The sequence below is a fragment of the Ooceraea biroi genome, chromosome 14, assembly GCF_003672135.1.
Source record: "Ooceraea biroi isolate clonal line C1 chromosome 14, Obir_v5.4, whole genome shotgun sequence".
NCBI classification, from domain to species: domain Eukaryota; kingdom Metazoa; phylum Arthropoda; class Insecta; order Hymenoptera; family Formicidae; genus Ooceraea; species Ooceraea biroi.
Window position 1 is genome coordinate 6,891,472 of NC_039519.1, and position 14,726 is coordinate 6,906,197.

Here is a 14,726-nt window from a genome sequence, read left to right on the forward strand (position 1 = left end):
CAAGTCAAATCGAACGAGAGCTAATTTTTCAATGGAAAGCTTTTTTTCAAAAACATTACCTCCGTTACATAACCTAAAATTCGGCAATACTTTGCACAGTAATAAAGATATTCTCAGGTATATATTACCCATACAGCACGAAAAGATTGCATATATATTGCAGGAATCTTCCACCGCAACGTAGCAACATTGCAAATTCACTGCGAAATGTTTCTGCAGCATTGCTATGGGATTGCAGGAATGTGAAAATGTCCGCTTTTTGGAACATTGCAACGAAACGTCATAATAATATTGCAATGTAATGAATTTGCAATAATTATAATTATTCATTATTATATACTTTAAATATTTTTATTTATTAACATAAATAGACAATTATATGTAATATAACAATAGTAATAAAAAATGAAATAAACATTTTCTCTATTTTTCTTATAAAAAAGTAACTGTTCTTTATAAAAAAAAACTTAAAAATCCTCTTCTTGAGATATTATTTTTCCTTTAATTAAATAATTGAATCTTCTTCGTTTTTGTTTGTATGTTGCCTGTAAAAATAAAATAGGAATTAAATTCATATATTAGCATAAAATTACATAAAAATATACATACTGCAAGTATGTATAGAATTATATGTAAAATGACATACTTTGATCTCTCAATCCTAACCGGAGCTTAAGCATGCACATATATATTACCGAGCTCAGATTCTGGTCATCACACATCATTGGTCGAATAGATTTGGACAAATCTCGTTAGGATAGGAAGACTCCAATGTTTTAATAAAATGAATTATTAATATTAATTAATTACAAATTTTGATTGTGCGATGTTTCCGAAATATTAATGTCATGTTGCTACAAGTGTGCTGGTATTTTGCGGATATATATCTCTGCAATGTCTTTGTACTGTTGCATTGCAATTTGCAACGTTGAACGTTGCTGCAATGTTGGTGCAAGCTTCTGTGCTGTATGGGTACCTGATAATTTGGCTAGTATCAGTTTTAACATTTTCACCTTTTTTTTCATCGGAGTTGCCTTCGTATTATACAATGTACCACGTATCTAAGCATGCTTAGTGTAAACTATTACTTTAAACCTTATTTAAACATTTTTCATTTAAAAACTATTATAACCTCGCCGTATTGGTATCACGATTTTCGTGTTTAAATGGTCTCAAATTTATCTTATATATTACAAAAATAAAAATAAAATTTAATATGCCTAATAATTAATGTATGTATACGTATGCGAAATTATAAAAACAGGGAATTATTATGAAAGTGTAATTGATGCAGTTAATTCGAGAATCATGATATACTATATGTGCATATCTGATAGTTGACTGACAATTATACATTTTAATCACATATTACACAAATGTATTTTAGTACAAGAAAATAACGTAAAGTATAAAGATCAGAGAATTCAATTAATTTCGACATACATATAATTGATGATCGACCATATATATAATAATCCCAATAGTCGCCATATCATTATATAATAAAAGCGTTTACTCACTTTATTCACGTTACAATGAATATGATACTTCCGATAAGTCCTTCCTGTGCAAGATTCTCTTTTAGTAACAATCATAAATAATATAAAATAATGCGGACGCAACTTCACTACCACTACTGCCATGACGCGCAGTGTAACTGATCGCGATTCGAAATTTATCGGCGATTCTCGAAATATCGAAATAGTCGAAACAGGGAACCAATCGCATTGCAGCCTTTTTAACAGCTAAATCGAATTGAAGTAATAATAAATAATAATAAATTAATAATAATAATTAATTAAGCAATACTTCCGTTGTAGTTTTCAATAATGTAAACAATATTAAAATATCGATATGTAACAAAGATGAAACTGATTTATCGAGTTTGGAGCTTTAAATAAATTTTTGGAGGTTTAAATAAATCGCGAAATATTTCGAACATAATTTTAAAATATTGAAAATAATGATGCAAAGAATAAGAAGTGTACAGGTACATTGGCAATCAGAAGAGAAGATTTATTTGCTAACCATTTGTGTATTTCACAGTATCATGAATAAGAAGAAGTCACAAGAGTTTTTTGTTCAAGAAGCTCAAAAGAGTTCCGTGTTACAGTCACAAAGAACTATGGTTCGGTCAACATTGTGTGAATGATCCCAAGACAGAGAACGACACGTAAATACTCTAATACTAAAATAAAAGCTTTCTTTCGCACCGTTCCTTACCGACCCTAAAGATGCCGTAACGTAAATTCGAAACAAAACGCAGCTCGAACTCGTATTTATCTTTCTCTTTCCCCCGCTCGAATTATACAGATAATTTACAATTAAAATATCTCTTCGTCATAATTTCACTTTTATTCCTCCGCCTTGTGTCAGCACTTTTCGGCACTTTTCGTCTTTTCGTCCAATCTTACAAGCGATTTTTCCGATGTTACAAAGCGCAGCCGAATTCCGTTTTTCGTTTTTTTACACGTATCTACACAGTAGCAAAGCATAAGGATCACCGATTCATTTGATGAACGTGACATTAAGCTTCCTCTACCAAAAATTTAGCAAAATTATTATTTACTCGTTATTCCCGTTATTCGCGTGAAAATGATTGGCGATGAATATCAACGTTCTTGAATTATTTTCCCATCGTCAGGCCTCACTCTCAGTCACGGAGATTCACCCAGGCTGTGGGCCTTCAATAATATCACAGCGCTGTCTCGTGTAAAACCCAACTCATATATACAATTAAGGAATATATTAACAAAAATCTCACATCCGTAGACATTTCATGAAAGAAAGAGTTTCACGACTTGTTACATTCTTTACGGCTATCCTAGTATATCATATACATGTACAGATATGGTTTAATTCTACTTTTTACAATAAAGTTCTATTATTAAAATTTGTATAATTTCCTTTGGATGTAAAACAGAATTTTATTAATTTTTTTTCTTCTTCGTTAAGAGTAAATTAAAATTCGTAAAAGGTACTGTCATGGTAACAACAGTGTGATGCGACGTTGACAATGACAATGGTAATGATGGTTATTAATAATATTACGCGATGTAGAAACTCGTGCGATTTCACTGTGAAATCCCTCAGTACTCGGAGGTAGAAAGACGCACGGTCGAAGTTTCACGAGTTCTCGTTATTTAATAACGACAACGATGATTAAGATTAAGATTTATAATAAGGTGACGATGACGGTAACGATGAGGATGACGGTGACGATGATAATTACGGCGGTCGCTATAGAGGATGTCCCAAGAACTGACAGTTTCTCTCGAATATTACATGAAGAATAGAGAAGCTGAAAATTTTGGAAGACTTAAGACTTGCCACCGTGCCATCAAATGCAAATGGCAAAACTTGCGACAGTTCGGGAGAGTTCTCTCTCCTCCCCGTCATCAAATATGATACAAATATGATACAAGTCTAAATATTTTTTGGCTCCGGACCTTGAGGTAACGGAAAAATGATTGATGCACTGTGTATCGATAATCGATCAATTCAATCCAACCGGTTCAATCAACAGTCTTATCCAAGAGGAAGAGCGCAATAATTCTGGGACACTCTGTATAGGTGGCTTGAATACTTATAACTTTATACTGTATAACATATATAGGTACTATGTATGTGTACGTGTGTGCGTGTGTGTGTATAATAATCTTATTTGCTCATTTAACATTGTTCTTCTATTCTTTCTCGTAATACTTAGTTTTCGTCGGAAGATCCGCTAGAACTTTCTGGCATCGTGTTGAACCAATTCTCCCGAGCTCCGGCAATCCTAAAGGCAAAGGCACTTCAAAACCTCACCCGGGAATATCCATCCATCAATATAATTCAACGATCGATCTTCCCATATATAATATAACAAGAAGTATAAGATACTATATTATATCGATAAGACGTATTACCTCGTACGTTGGCGTGTACTCGTCGGCAGTGTAAGTGAAGTTCTATAATACTGTGGTGTGGCACTTGTTTCGTCCGGTCTTCTCTGTAACGTCATCGTTTCGTGAAGAGACGTAACCAGCTCGTCCTCGTTATCCAAGTAATAGCGAGAGCCCGTCGCGCTCTTGCAGTTCTCGCACTCGCTCCGATAATCGTCCGCATCGTCGTGTAGAGTCGGTAACGCTTGCATGCTGTAGTTGCACGATTCGAAGCTACCGCTTTCGTTGATCTCGTTAGCTACGCTCAACGAAGGCTGCAAGGGTGAAAAAAAATTAAAAATACTCCCGCGTTTCCGGTGACATAATTGTAATAAGAATTTTAATAATTTAATTTAATTTAATTTTATATAAATTAACCATCGTCCTACGTACCTTAAAATCGTACGTCTTCTCGCACATGGCCACCGTGTCGATCGTATACGTTTCGGGTTGCACTAGACCGGACGCTGACGCTACGGGAGCATCTGTATAAAACGTGTCCGAGTCTTTGATATTTCTATAATTACTCGGGGCAGTTGCGGATAGTTGTACGGAGTGCGGTAGACCCTGCGGCGCCGCGACGTTGCTCGGTGACAATCGCAGGTAGTCCTTCGTCGAGCAATCGGTCAGGACGTCCTTCGCTCTGCTGGTGACGTGGGTGGTCAGCGTTCTTGGGATCGTGCGATGGGAAGACACGTCCGAGTTCGACAGAGTCGCCGATATTGTGAACGCGCCGCCGCCGCCGCCGTTGTCGCCCTGACGCGGAAACATTGCCGCGTGTTGGCGATAACTTTTGGGGATAGTCGAATGCGATATCGGTAGCAGTGGCTGCGTGACGGTACTGGCCACGCCAGAATGTTGTTGGCTATCATTGAGATGATTCGCCATGCCGACCGATGGGATGATGGGCAGATTCTCATACGTGTTTGTTCCCATGGTGAAACTCGTGGTCGAGGTGCTCGTGTTCAGATCGATGGTGGACGTCGCGCTGCTTTGGCTCATTGGTCGATAATTAGCAGTGTACATGCTGGGACTAGAGAGCGGCCTGCTCGATGAAGACATCAAGGGTGTGCTTATGTGACTATCATTGGATGATGCTTGCATGTTCACGGTTAATTCGCTTTGCGTCGCGTCAGTGACAATCGCCACGCCCGTGTGATTGTTAGCGTTCGGCATGTAATTATCCGAGAAGTTCATTGACAACAGCGTATGCGGATTCATCGATAACAACGCCTGTTCCGCCCTTGCGGCGGCTATCGCCTCCTCATAAGGAGGTGGAGCCTCTCCACGCGGGAAATAATTGCTGCCAGGTGGCTTCCACAGCGAGTAGCCCGTCCCGCAAGGTATGTCATCCATGGGAACCCCATGGGGCAATCCGCTTCTGTCCAAGTATCCCATATTACCTAAACTTCTTTGGTCCTCTCCAAGTTGTCTGCTTTCCCGGCCTGCCACACAAACTGGTACACCACATACTAGATTTTTATAGCAAAATATTTAATATTTATATAGCATAATTAATAGTTATTAAAGTTTATAAAGTACTACTGCATCTGCTTTGGAAAAGTGATAGAAATTTCTGTTCAACAGACAAGTTACAGTCTGCATTCGGTGGAAACATCGTTACCTTGTATTTTACGTTGGCGCAAACGATGTATCAAGAAAAACAACAGACTTAGTGAAAATATTGCTGTCACAAAACTGGCAACCGATCGTAAACCTATATCATAATTTGCGCTTCCATCTATTACGTTGCTTCCCCCTCCGTCAGTTTTGTCGTTAGATAACAATGTGTTGTCCAGACAAATAAATTCGCAACAGGTATCACCTCGACGGAAGGATTTGCAATTCTCCTGTTGCATAAAAGATATAGATTCTATATAATTCTTCACGCGGCACAAATTGTATTGATCATTTTAATTTCAGGCGAGTCTAGATACATGAATTGGCAATATTCCGAATATTGGTGCGAAACTTGGATAATTAAATCATGATACCTCAATTACATACCTCGATAAATTTGCAAATGAACGCTTTACACAGTGTTGGATTACCATTATCACAAATGCAGAAGGTACACGGTTCAGGTCCAGGAATATAGTGGTAACCGCTTTCATAAGAACGTCCATGTTGATCTTTACAAGCAACTCTGCCTTCCGCGTGTACTATAAATATTAATACATACTAGTTACTAAGATGAGAAAAAAGACAGATGAGTCATAAGATGAAAAAACCAGTTGTCCATAATAGATAATCGCTTTTTTTATGAATATACTTATGAATATAAATTTTATACTGAATTTCTTGTTCCGACTTCATATGTACTAATTAAATGTTTAGATTTTTTCTAGTTTGCTTTTTAATTATAGATTTGTTAATTATGGGTCAAGTTAAAATAATTAAATAAAAAAAGGAAATATATAGATATATACACACACACACAATGATTCATGGAACTATAACGATTCATATTTGTTGTTCCATTCAAAATAAGAAAGTGGAGAAGAGGCAGTGAAATTGTTATCAGTATTACTTTGTCATAAATAATTTTTGTGAATGCAAAGCGATGCATTTGAAAAATGCAACAGTACTTTTTTTAAATAGAGCTCTATCTAATTTTTTTGGAAAAATCGATTCCAGAATATGCTGTGTAAGAAAGTGTTAGAATAAGATAGCTAAAAATAAATATTGCTATTTAAAAATTTTATCTTCAAATTATTAGCACATTGAATTTTTTCTTTTGGTGTTACGGGAAGAAATTATATGAGAGGTATGAAACGGTTACTTTAACAATTCGATTAATAGTTTTAAAGTTTTAAAATTATTCTCCGTTTTACCTCCCATAGGAAAAGATTGGAGGTCAGTCTTGACACAGATTTAAAGACTTCTGGGACCTATAAAATTCCAGATCAGAACGATTAAAATTAATGGACTAAAATGAATAGCTAGCATTGAAGCATTTAGCTGATAAATCTTGCCATCCTCTCTCTTTCTGTACGTGTGTGTGTACGTATACATGTATGTATTTTCATTCGCATCACTTGTGAAAAGATCCGAAATGTTATACCCGACTAAAAATTTCACACATGTAAACATTGCATATAAATTCAATTTATTCTACAAGAATATAGAAATGATCCATGATAATTAACGACGCGATTATATACGCACGTAGCACGCGCACATATTATGCACTTGGCGAGTTATACGCGCAGCTTGCGCGCGCGTATGCACTTTTACATAGCATATAGAACTTGCCCTATTTTTCCGATGGCCCTTAAGCGTTCGACTTTGCATGCGGACACAATACGCGCTCCGACAATCGATGGCATTATAAATAAAAGGCAAAATAGAACGAAGCACTGACGTACGTGTAATCGCGCTCGTGTCTCTCAATACAACAATCGTGCAAATGAACTCACCCTTGAGGCGGGTGAGGGTGAACGTGAGGACCGCATAACCGAACAGATTACCGCTGCTGCTGTATCTCATTCTGCCTCTGTTATCTCCTCATAATTCTGGCCTGTCTCGGTGCCCTGACGGCGGCGATCCCTTCCCCGACGGGCCTGTTAATCGGCGTCAGTGAACCGTCAATGCCGCGACGAGCGTCGGCGATCACATCGCGCTGCCAGCCGTGGGAACGGACACGTTCACGCCGTTACGCGCTCGCTCACTGTCAACTACATCTCCGCGAGAGGCGCATTCATTACCCCGCTCCACCTTGGATCACCCTTCGAGGTTGCCCGTGCACGACAAACCCGCGGCAAACACGACCGACTCACACCGACTCCCGGAATGATCGATTAATAAACGGACGGGCCGTCTCCACGAGCGAGGTTGGCGACTGATCTGCCATCTACGAGCGAGTTGGAAAAACATCGCGAGATCTATCGAATTGGCCGCGTCGGTCACGCGTTTGGGTAATACTTAAGGAGACGGGCTTCCTCACCGATTTCCTTCTAACTTTGCAATATCGTTTATTTTAACGAGAAAATACGATTGCGAGAAAGAAAATCGTCGCTCTCAACTAGAAAGAAAGTTATCACCTACTGAAAAATGACAGTTTCGGGGTTAGGAAAACTGTCATACCGGCGGCGGTCTACGGGCGTAGCGCATACTGACCGAGCATGCGCGGTGACGTTAAAGTGCGTGGAATTAGAAATGTTGCGTGATTGTCGCTATCCAATAAGTAAGTTATTAACAAATCATTTAATTTATCGTACTAAAAATTATTTGCTACTAATCTACCCTAATCTGTTATCTGTTAATTCATGTGAAGCGAGGTTCCACGCAAAGCAAGGTTCTACATTGTAACTTCCACGCAGTACTTTTGGTCACCTCAAAGTTTTGTTATATTTTTTATGTGGAAGAGTACTAGGTGACGGGCGAAGCCCGTCTCCTCGTGCTCCTCCACCCAAGCATATACTTTCCCAGTATAAACTTTCTTACTTTAATATTATTAATTTTTTATACTGGGAAAGTATATGCTTGGGTGGAAGAGCACGAGGAGACGGGCTTCGCCCGTCACTTAGTACTCTTCCACATAAAAAATGTAACAACACTTTCAGGCGACCAAAAGTACTGCGTGGAAGTTATAATGTAGAACTTTGCTTTGCGTGGGACCTCGCTTCACATGAATTGAAGGCCTATTTGGAATCGTACTAATTTGCATTGGAAGTACAATTAGTACGATTCCAAATAGGTCTTCAATTCATGTGAAGCGAGGTTCCACGCAAAGCAAGGTTCTACATTGTAACTTCCACGCAGTACTTTTGGTCGCCTCAAAGTTTTGTTATATTTTTTATGTGGAAGAGTACTAGGTGACGGGCGAAGCCCGTCTCCTCGTGCTCCTCCACCCAAGCATATACTTTCCCAGTATAAACTTTCTTACTTTAATATTATTAATTTTTTATACTGGGAAAGTATATGCTTGGGTGGAAGAGCACGAGGAGACGGGCTTCGCCCGTCACTTAGTGCTCTTCCACATAAAAAATATAACAAACCTTTCAGGCGACCAAAAGTACTGCGTGGAAGTTATAATGTAGAACTTTGCTTTGCGTGGGACCTCGCTTCACATGAATTCAAAACCTATTGGATAGCGACAATCACGCAACATTTCTAATTCCGCGCACTTTAACGTTACCGCGCATGCTCGGTCAGTATGCGCTACGCCCGTAGACCGCCGGTATGACAGATTTCCTAACCCCGAAACTGTCATTTTTCAGTAGGTGATAACTTTCTTTCTAGTTGAGAGCGACGATTTTCTTTCTCGCAATCGTATTTTCTCATCAAAATAAACGATATTGCAAAGTTAGAAGGAAATCGGTGAGGAAGCCCGTCTCCTTAAGTATTACCCGCGTTTGAATGATCGATTATCGATAAGTAGAGAAATCTCTTCTTTTATTTTGAGCACCTTGTATGTATAATTATTTTTGGAAACTAACGGAAGTTAATCACTTATCGATAGAGATTTTTTTGTTCTCTTAAAATTGTCCACAAATATTTCTCAGACATCATACAACTAATTAATTAAAATGTATCAGTTTTATGCATAAACTTGCATAACATATTTTTAAATCATTGGTTATCAAGCACACAAAATGGATATCAAATACAAGTTTTAGCAACTAACCAAGTATGATAACGATAATATAACCGCTCACAAAATGTGATTATTACCGATGAAATATGTCTTGCTTACATATGGGACATTTTATAATTTAGACAAATACCATCATGGCAACAAATAACGCTGCGTCTTCGAACACAAAAGAGGGCAATGTGGAAGCAGAAATCGCCAGAGGTGAGCAAGACGACGTTTTAGAGGATTATTCAAAATCGACAAAGGCAAAACTTCAGGAAAAACCTCGCTCGAAAGCGTTGGCATCAAAAATCGTGAAAGTAATATAATTTAATATTTCAAAATTCTACATAAATAAATAATTCTATAATAAACTCAAAGCAATACGCTCGTTACTGACCTTCCTTACTATATCGCTTCTTTGCACGGTAATTATTGCACTATTAAATTCCTAATCTCGTTATATAAATAATACCATTTATTTTATAATGAATTGCTTATTTTGCAAATATACACAGCGCGATGTATCGCAAACCGCTCCAAAATCCGGATCAGCCCGCATCAAGGAATTGGCGCGGCCAACGAGACAACGCGTGTTGATGACATTGCAGGAGAGAGCATCGACATTGTCACCGGTGTTCGTGGATAATCTCATCAAAATTATCGAGGCGGAATCCTGCTTAACACCGGAGTAAGAGCATCAACCTATTCTTTCTATCCTAATTTGTAACCTAATATTTTATCCTAATTAATATTTTATCCTAATTTACTCTTTAAAATTTCAACTCGTTAAATTTTAGATAGTTTTACATGAAGCTTTTATCACATATTTTTTCTCTACAGTTACTTTTCTGACAAATTTGTTTGTTAATTTGTTATAGAGAGGCTGCGCAAGTACTTCGTGAAAAACGCAGATCGCAGAAAGCAACACGAGCTCCAGTATCCGTGAAAAAATGGGAAAGAAAGATTGCAAAACTGGATGGGACGGAAGCAACAAGCACGTTGGAGAAGGATGCGACGATGTGCCAGTATTTAATAGCGGAATGCTTTGTCAGGAGTATTCTGGGATACCAATGTCAATCGCAGAAGAAAGACGTTCGTGAAATCGCGCAAGTAATACTGAAACGTCTAACGTCTCTCGATGGATACACAGATACTCGAAGCGATGATCGAGCAACGCAGCAGTTGCGCCTGTTAGCTGACATAGTAGCTTGTTGGATAGCTGAAGTACTTATGGAAGTGGCTGAGACGCGTAAAGAGGCTCTAGAAGAATACCGCGAGAAGAGACGGATGAAAATGATGGAAGCAGATGATGATGATGATCAAACGGATAGCAAACCTAATTCGAAGCAAACGGAACGGCAGGAAGTGGCAAATGAGACGGCACAAGAAGCAAAAAATTGGATAAAACGAGAAAATAGTCCACTAAATGAAAGAGAAATAAAAGATGAAGAAATAAATAAAATCGACGAAAGAGAAGATAAAGAAAACGAGGGGTATAGAGTGAAGATAGAGGAAGAGTAAACAATAATAGAAAAATTAAACAAATTATTAAATTAATTAAATAAATTGATAGAAGACAAAGAAGAATGATTGATTAGTTCCCAATTCTAACAATAATATTGGAGAGGGCGTTAGCCATTATAATTTAAAGCAGGAATTTACTTTATCAATGATGATTTTGAAGAAGAATGTAATAAATTCTACCAAGTATAAAATTATTATATCGAGTAAAGGAAACAATAATAAAATGTATAAAATATAACAAATAATATAAATTTTCTCATTTGGAAAAGGAAACGTAACGATAAGAACATGCTCCGCTAAAGTTAACCTAGCACGATTCCGATTCCAGTGCATCCTTTCGCGTCATCTCGTTCGCACGTCTATCGAGTACCTTTTCATTGAACCGTCTGTTCGTTGCGTGTAACGGGCGCTTTCAATTTCAAGAGCGATGATAGCTACGTTACTTATCGATCAAACTATCCTCTCGATATACGATGAGAGAGCAATGTTCACGAACGCGTGTCGAAAATAACGAGGCAATTTCGCGTCGAGTCGATATTTAATAGTACCCTAGATAAATGGCCGAATTGTTATAGGCAGAAGACAATTATTGATTTAGAAAGTCAGCATAGACACCGCGGATCGAACATGGTAATTGATTTCGTAATTGATTGATGCATACTTCGAGAAGTCGTGCATCGCTCGTTGTAGAAACTTTTGTAACGATTTTTTTCCCCATAGGCGTCCACATCTAAGAAGCAACCTAGTGGTGCCGTGAGGAAGAAGAATATATTAAAATTCGAATTGACGGAGGAGCAGAAAGCTGACATAAAAGAAGCTTTCGATCTATTTGATCCGGATGGTACTGGAAAAATTGCTACCAAGGAGCTGAAAGTTGCCTTCAGAGCCCTGGGCTTCGAGCCAACGAAGGAAGAATTGAGGAAGCTAATAGCAGACGTCGATCCAGACGGTCTTGGCAAGTTGTCCTATGAAGAATTCTTACATTTAATGATGGTAAAGATGTCAGAAAAGGATTCAAAGGAGGATGTAATAAGAGCCTTTCGTCTGTTCGATGACGATGACACTGGAAGGATATCCTTCAAAAATTTAAAAAGAGTGGCAGTTGAATTGGGAGAAAATTTGACCGATGAGGAAATACAAGAGATGATCGATGAAGCGGATAAAGATGGCGATGGAGAGATATCACAGGAAGAATTTCTAAGGATTATGAAGAAAGCCTGTTTATATTAAGTTAATGTCAAAGTATAAATGTTTGGACAAGTATGTTGTATTTGTGTGTGTTTAAACGAAAGACTGATAAGTTATTATGCAACATTATACCATTTTGTTATACTTGTCAAAAATATTTTTTCATTAATTCATATCTCCACATTAATATGTTTAATAATATGTATGTGTATATGTGTGCACGCACCATTGATGACATGAAAATAAATAGTATCTTTATTGTAAACATATTTACCTTTTATTTTATTCTTCCACATTTCTCTAAAATTTTATTTTTCCTCTTTCTTCATGTGAAGTTAATTTTATTTCTCATTTCTAATAAAATATAACAAAAGATAGCTTTATATAACAGTTAATTTCCCTCTTTTATATTGTCTCACTTGCAGTTTTCTTTATACATATACTTTTTACACAAATATGTAACGTGTATGTGAATATGGTACAGATATTATAATGTAAAAAATGGATGTATAATGTAAATCATGATATATAAAATGGATATTATTTTATTTATGAAAAATATTTACGTATCTGTTTCCATATCGTGCACTGCAAGCGTCGAAATAGCAGCGTTAATTACTGATCTAACTGATTTTGCTCTTGTTCTTGCCATTTCCAATCCTTTGGAAAATAAATTCGCGGAAATTGGGATTCCACCTATTATTAAATTTACAATTGTTATTACATGCGATGCATAATTCGGTAATCATTACATTGTACAAAAAGTATAGAAATATAATTCACAGTCTATGCTGTGTATAAATAAAAAATACACACCAGGTTTATGCACGTAACAAAAGTTATCTTCGTCGTCTATCGCAATAGAGAATTTTCCTGAAGCTAAATCCTCTTCGTCATCCGTAGGATCAGTTATCAGTAGTTGCCTGTTGACGTAAACATGTTAAAAAGGAAAAAAACCACATAAAGATATTTCTTTATCTATATACATATATAAGCCAATCTTATATAAAATCTTACCTGTCAAATATCGCAAACGAAACAGAAACTGGAAGCGTTCTTACGGTAAATGGAATTTTCTTTTTTGGATGCACAACAATCACTCCCGTTTCCTTATTATAGTTCACTTCAGGCAGGGCCACTGTAAGGCAGATTAATTTTTAAATTAATTTTTAAAGTACAATTAATTTTTAAAGTTTTAATTTTTACACTTACACGTTTTAAAAGCTGCCATTATTGCTCCGGTACAAACGTCTAGAACTGAGCCGTTGTAATTTAGACACAAAATATCGCAATACAAGACCCATACTAATTTGCTTTTGCAAATGCAGAGATCCTTCAAGTCAAGCGCGGCTGAATTGTTCAATATGACGTCTATGCACTTGGAAAGGACTTGTGCCTGTTCACCAGGCGGGCCTGGACGGAACCTTGAGGAACACAGAGGAGACAATTCCACATTTGGCACTACATAACCATGATCTGGAGTGTCCACTTTTGGTGTCGCCAATTCCTAAAATATGATGATTTTAACTTCATCATTATTTTGTAAAATTGATAATCAATCTTTTGAGTTAAGTAATGTATAGGTAAAATAAATATGTAATATCAAGGTATATTTACAGCTTTAATACCACAAACTGCAGTAGTGTTGCCCAATTTGAAAATCGCTGAACTATCTGCCTGAACAATTGACGAGACGTTCACGCTTACTGGCCGAAATGACAAGAACTTTCTACCATCTGGCCGAATGCTTTGCTCCTGTAAAAGCCAGATTTTTCATAGAACATTTTTGAATAATATTAATTTTTATTCAGGCATATATACATATACAAGATACTTACAAGATGATCCTGTAAATACTTTACAGGATGGATTGTTCTGCAAATATATTTAAATAGCTTGTTTATAGATTGTGACTCACTTAGTTGAAATAAAAAGAAAATTATATCTTGCCTAAAAATTTTACAACTTAATTTGTATGTGTCAAATCCAAAAATACTTCTTTATTTGATTTAGCAAGCAATGGTAAATAAAGTTTTTTACCCATTTTCACAGAAAATGACAAAAGTTTGTTATTGCATACTTTTGTATAATGTTATAAATTTATTTAAAAAATAAAATACGCACTTATACTGTACATCCATTTAATTTATATTATATTTTGTCCACTTTCGTTTCTTTAATTTGAATGAACACTTGTTTATCAACCATGTGCCACATGCTGGATTTTAATAAAACTATATTTAATAAAACTATATTATTTTGAAGAATAGAAAATTGAATAAAGAATGTGATATTTTACTGTCGCGCTATCTGTTGAGGTAGTTTGATAACTAAGTGCATTTTTATTGAGTAGTTTAGAGAACCTCAAGTAAGAAAAGAGTATGGACATCGTGAATTCGCACCTGATTGGTCTAGTTTCTAGTGGGATCGAAAATGGCGGAATTGAGGTTTATCAATTAAGGGACTCTATCTAAAATACATCTTTGTAGTGTAAGAGAAGCGACATTGAG

At 36.7% G+C, this 14,726-nt stretch overlaps 3 protein-coding genes across 5 annotated transcripts; 1 reads left to right on the forward strand and 2 right to left on the reverse strand.

Moving 5' to 3' along the window:
• Positions 1-1,993: 1,993 nt before the first annotated feature.
• Positions 1,994-7,550, reverse strand: LOC105283270. Of its 2 annotated transcripts, none has more exons than XM_026974875.1 (6): positions 7,343-7,550; positions 5,931-6,085; positions 5,548-5,773; positions 4,317-5,380; positions 3,909-4,198; positions 1,994-3,778 (listed from the first exon to the last, which is right to left on the reverse strand). In XM_026974875.1, exons 1-6 carry the CDS (start codon positions 7,410-7,412, stop codon positions 3,706-3,708), a joined length of 1,878 nt encoding a protein of 625 aa, XP_026830676.1. In that variant the 5' UTR covers positions 7,413-7,550; the 3' UTR covers positions 1,994-3,705. The 2 variants fall into 2 exon arrangements, with proteins under 2 accessions (XP_026830676.1, XP_019888505.2); XM_020032946.2 differs by having other exon boundaries at positions 4,317-5,395.
• Positions 7,486-12,485, forward strand: LOC105283271 (caltractin). 2 transcript variants are annotated; one of them, XM_026974885.1, is made up of 5 exons: positions 7,486-7,756; positions 9,645-9,821; positions 10,020-10,192; positions 10,383-10,806; positions 11,749-12,485. In XM_026974885.1, the coding sequence occupies exons 1-5, from the start codon at positions 7,514-7,516 to the stop codon at positions 12,256-12,258; spliced, it is 1,527 nt and encodes a 508-aa protein (XP_026830686.1). In that variant the 5' UTR covers positions 7,486-7,513; the 3' UTR covers positions 12,259-12,485. The 2 variants fall into 2 exon arrangements, with proteins under 2 accessions (XP_026830686.1, XP_011344201.1); XM_011345899.3 differs by lacking the exons at positions 7,486-7,756; positions 9,645-9,821; positions 10,020-10,192; positions 10,383-10,806 and adding an exon at positions 11,282-11,658.
• Positions 12,486-12,604: 119 nt separating this feature from the next.
• On the reverse strand, positions 12,605-14,536 carry LOC105283273 (exosome complex component RRP43). Its single transcript, XM_011345900.3, has 7 exons — positions 14,341-14,536; positions 14,055-14,091; positions 13,834-13,971; positions 13,429-13,723; positions 13,234-13,354; positions 13,033-13,139; positions 12,605-12,912 (listed from the first exon to the last, which is right to left on the reverse strand). Exons 1-7 carry the CDS (start codon positions 14,355-14,357, stop codon positions 12,779-12,781), a joined length of 849 nt encoding a protein of 282 aa, XP_011344202.1. The 5' UTR covers positions 14,358-14,536; the 3' UTR covers positions 12,605-12,778.
• Positions 14,537-14,726: the final 190 nt, after the last annotated feature.

What these genes read in the sequence shown, in the direction of transcription:
- LOC105283271 (XM_026974885.1), top strand. Translation starts at nt 7,514, where the DNA reads ATGCCGCGACGAGCGTCGGCGATCACATCGCGCTGCCAGCCGTGGGAA. An exon ending in TGGCATCAAAAATCGTGAAA is followed by an intron (nt 9,822 to 10,019) that starts GTAATATAATTT and finishes AAATATACACAG; the next exon opens with CGCGATGTATCGCAAACCGC. An exon ending in GACGGATGAAAATGATGGAA is followed by an intron (nt 10,807 to 11,748) that starts GCAGATGATGAT and finishes TTTTCCCCATAG; the next exon opens with GCGTCCACATCTAAGAAGCA.
- LOC105283270 (XM_020032946.2), bottom strand. Translation starts at nt 7,412, where the DNA reads ATGAGATACAGCAGCAGCGGTAATCTGTTCGGTTATGCGGTCCTCACG. An exon ending in AGAAGACGTACGATTTTAAG is followed by an intron (nt 4,199 to 4,316) that starts GTACGTAGGACG and finishes TCACCCTTGCAG; the next exon opens with CCTTCGTTGAGCGTAGCTAA. An exon ending in AGTACACGCCAACGTACGAG is followed by an intron (nt 3,779 to 3,908) that starts GTAATACGTCTT and finishes CTTTGCCTTTAG; the next exon opens with GATTGCCGGAGCTCGGGAGA.
- LOC105283273 (XM_011345900.3), bottom strand. An exon ending in TCGTTTGCGATATTTGACAG is followed by an intron (nt 13,140 to 13,233) that starts GTAAGATTTTAT and finishes TTACGTCAACAG; the next exon opens with GCAACTACTGATAACTGATC. An exon ending in TTGTTACGTGCATAAACCTG is followed by an intron (nt 12,913 to 13,032) that starts GTGTGTATTTTT and finishes ATTTAATAATAG; the next exon opens with GTGGAATCCCAATTTCCGCG.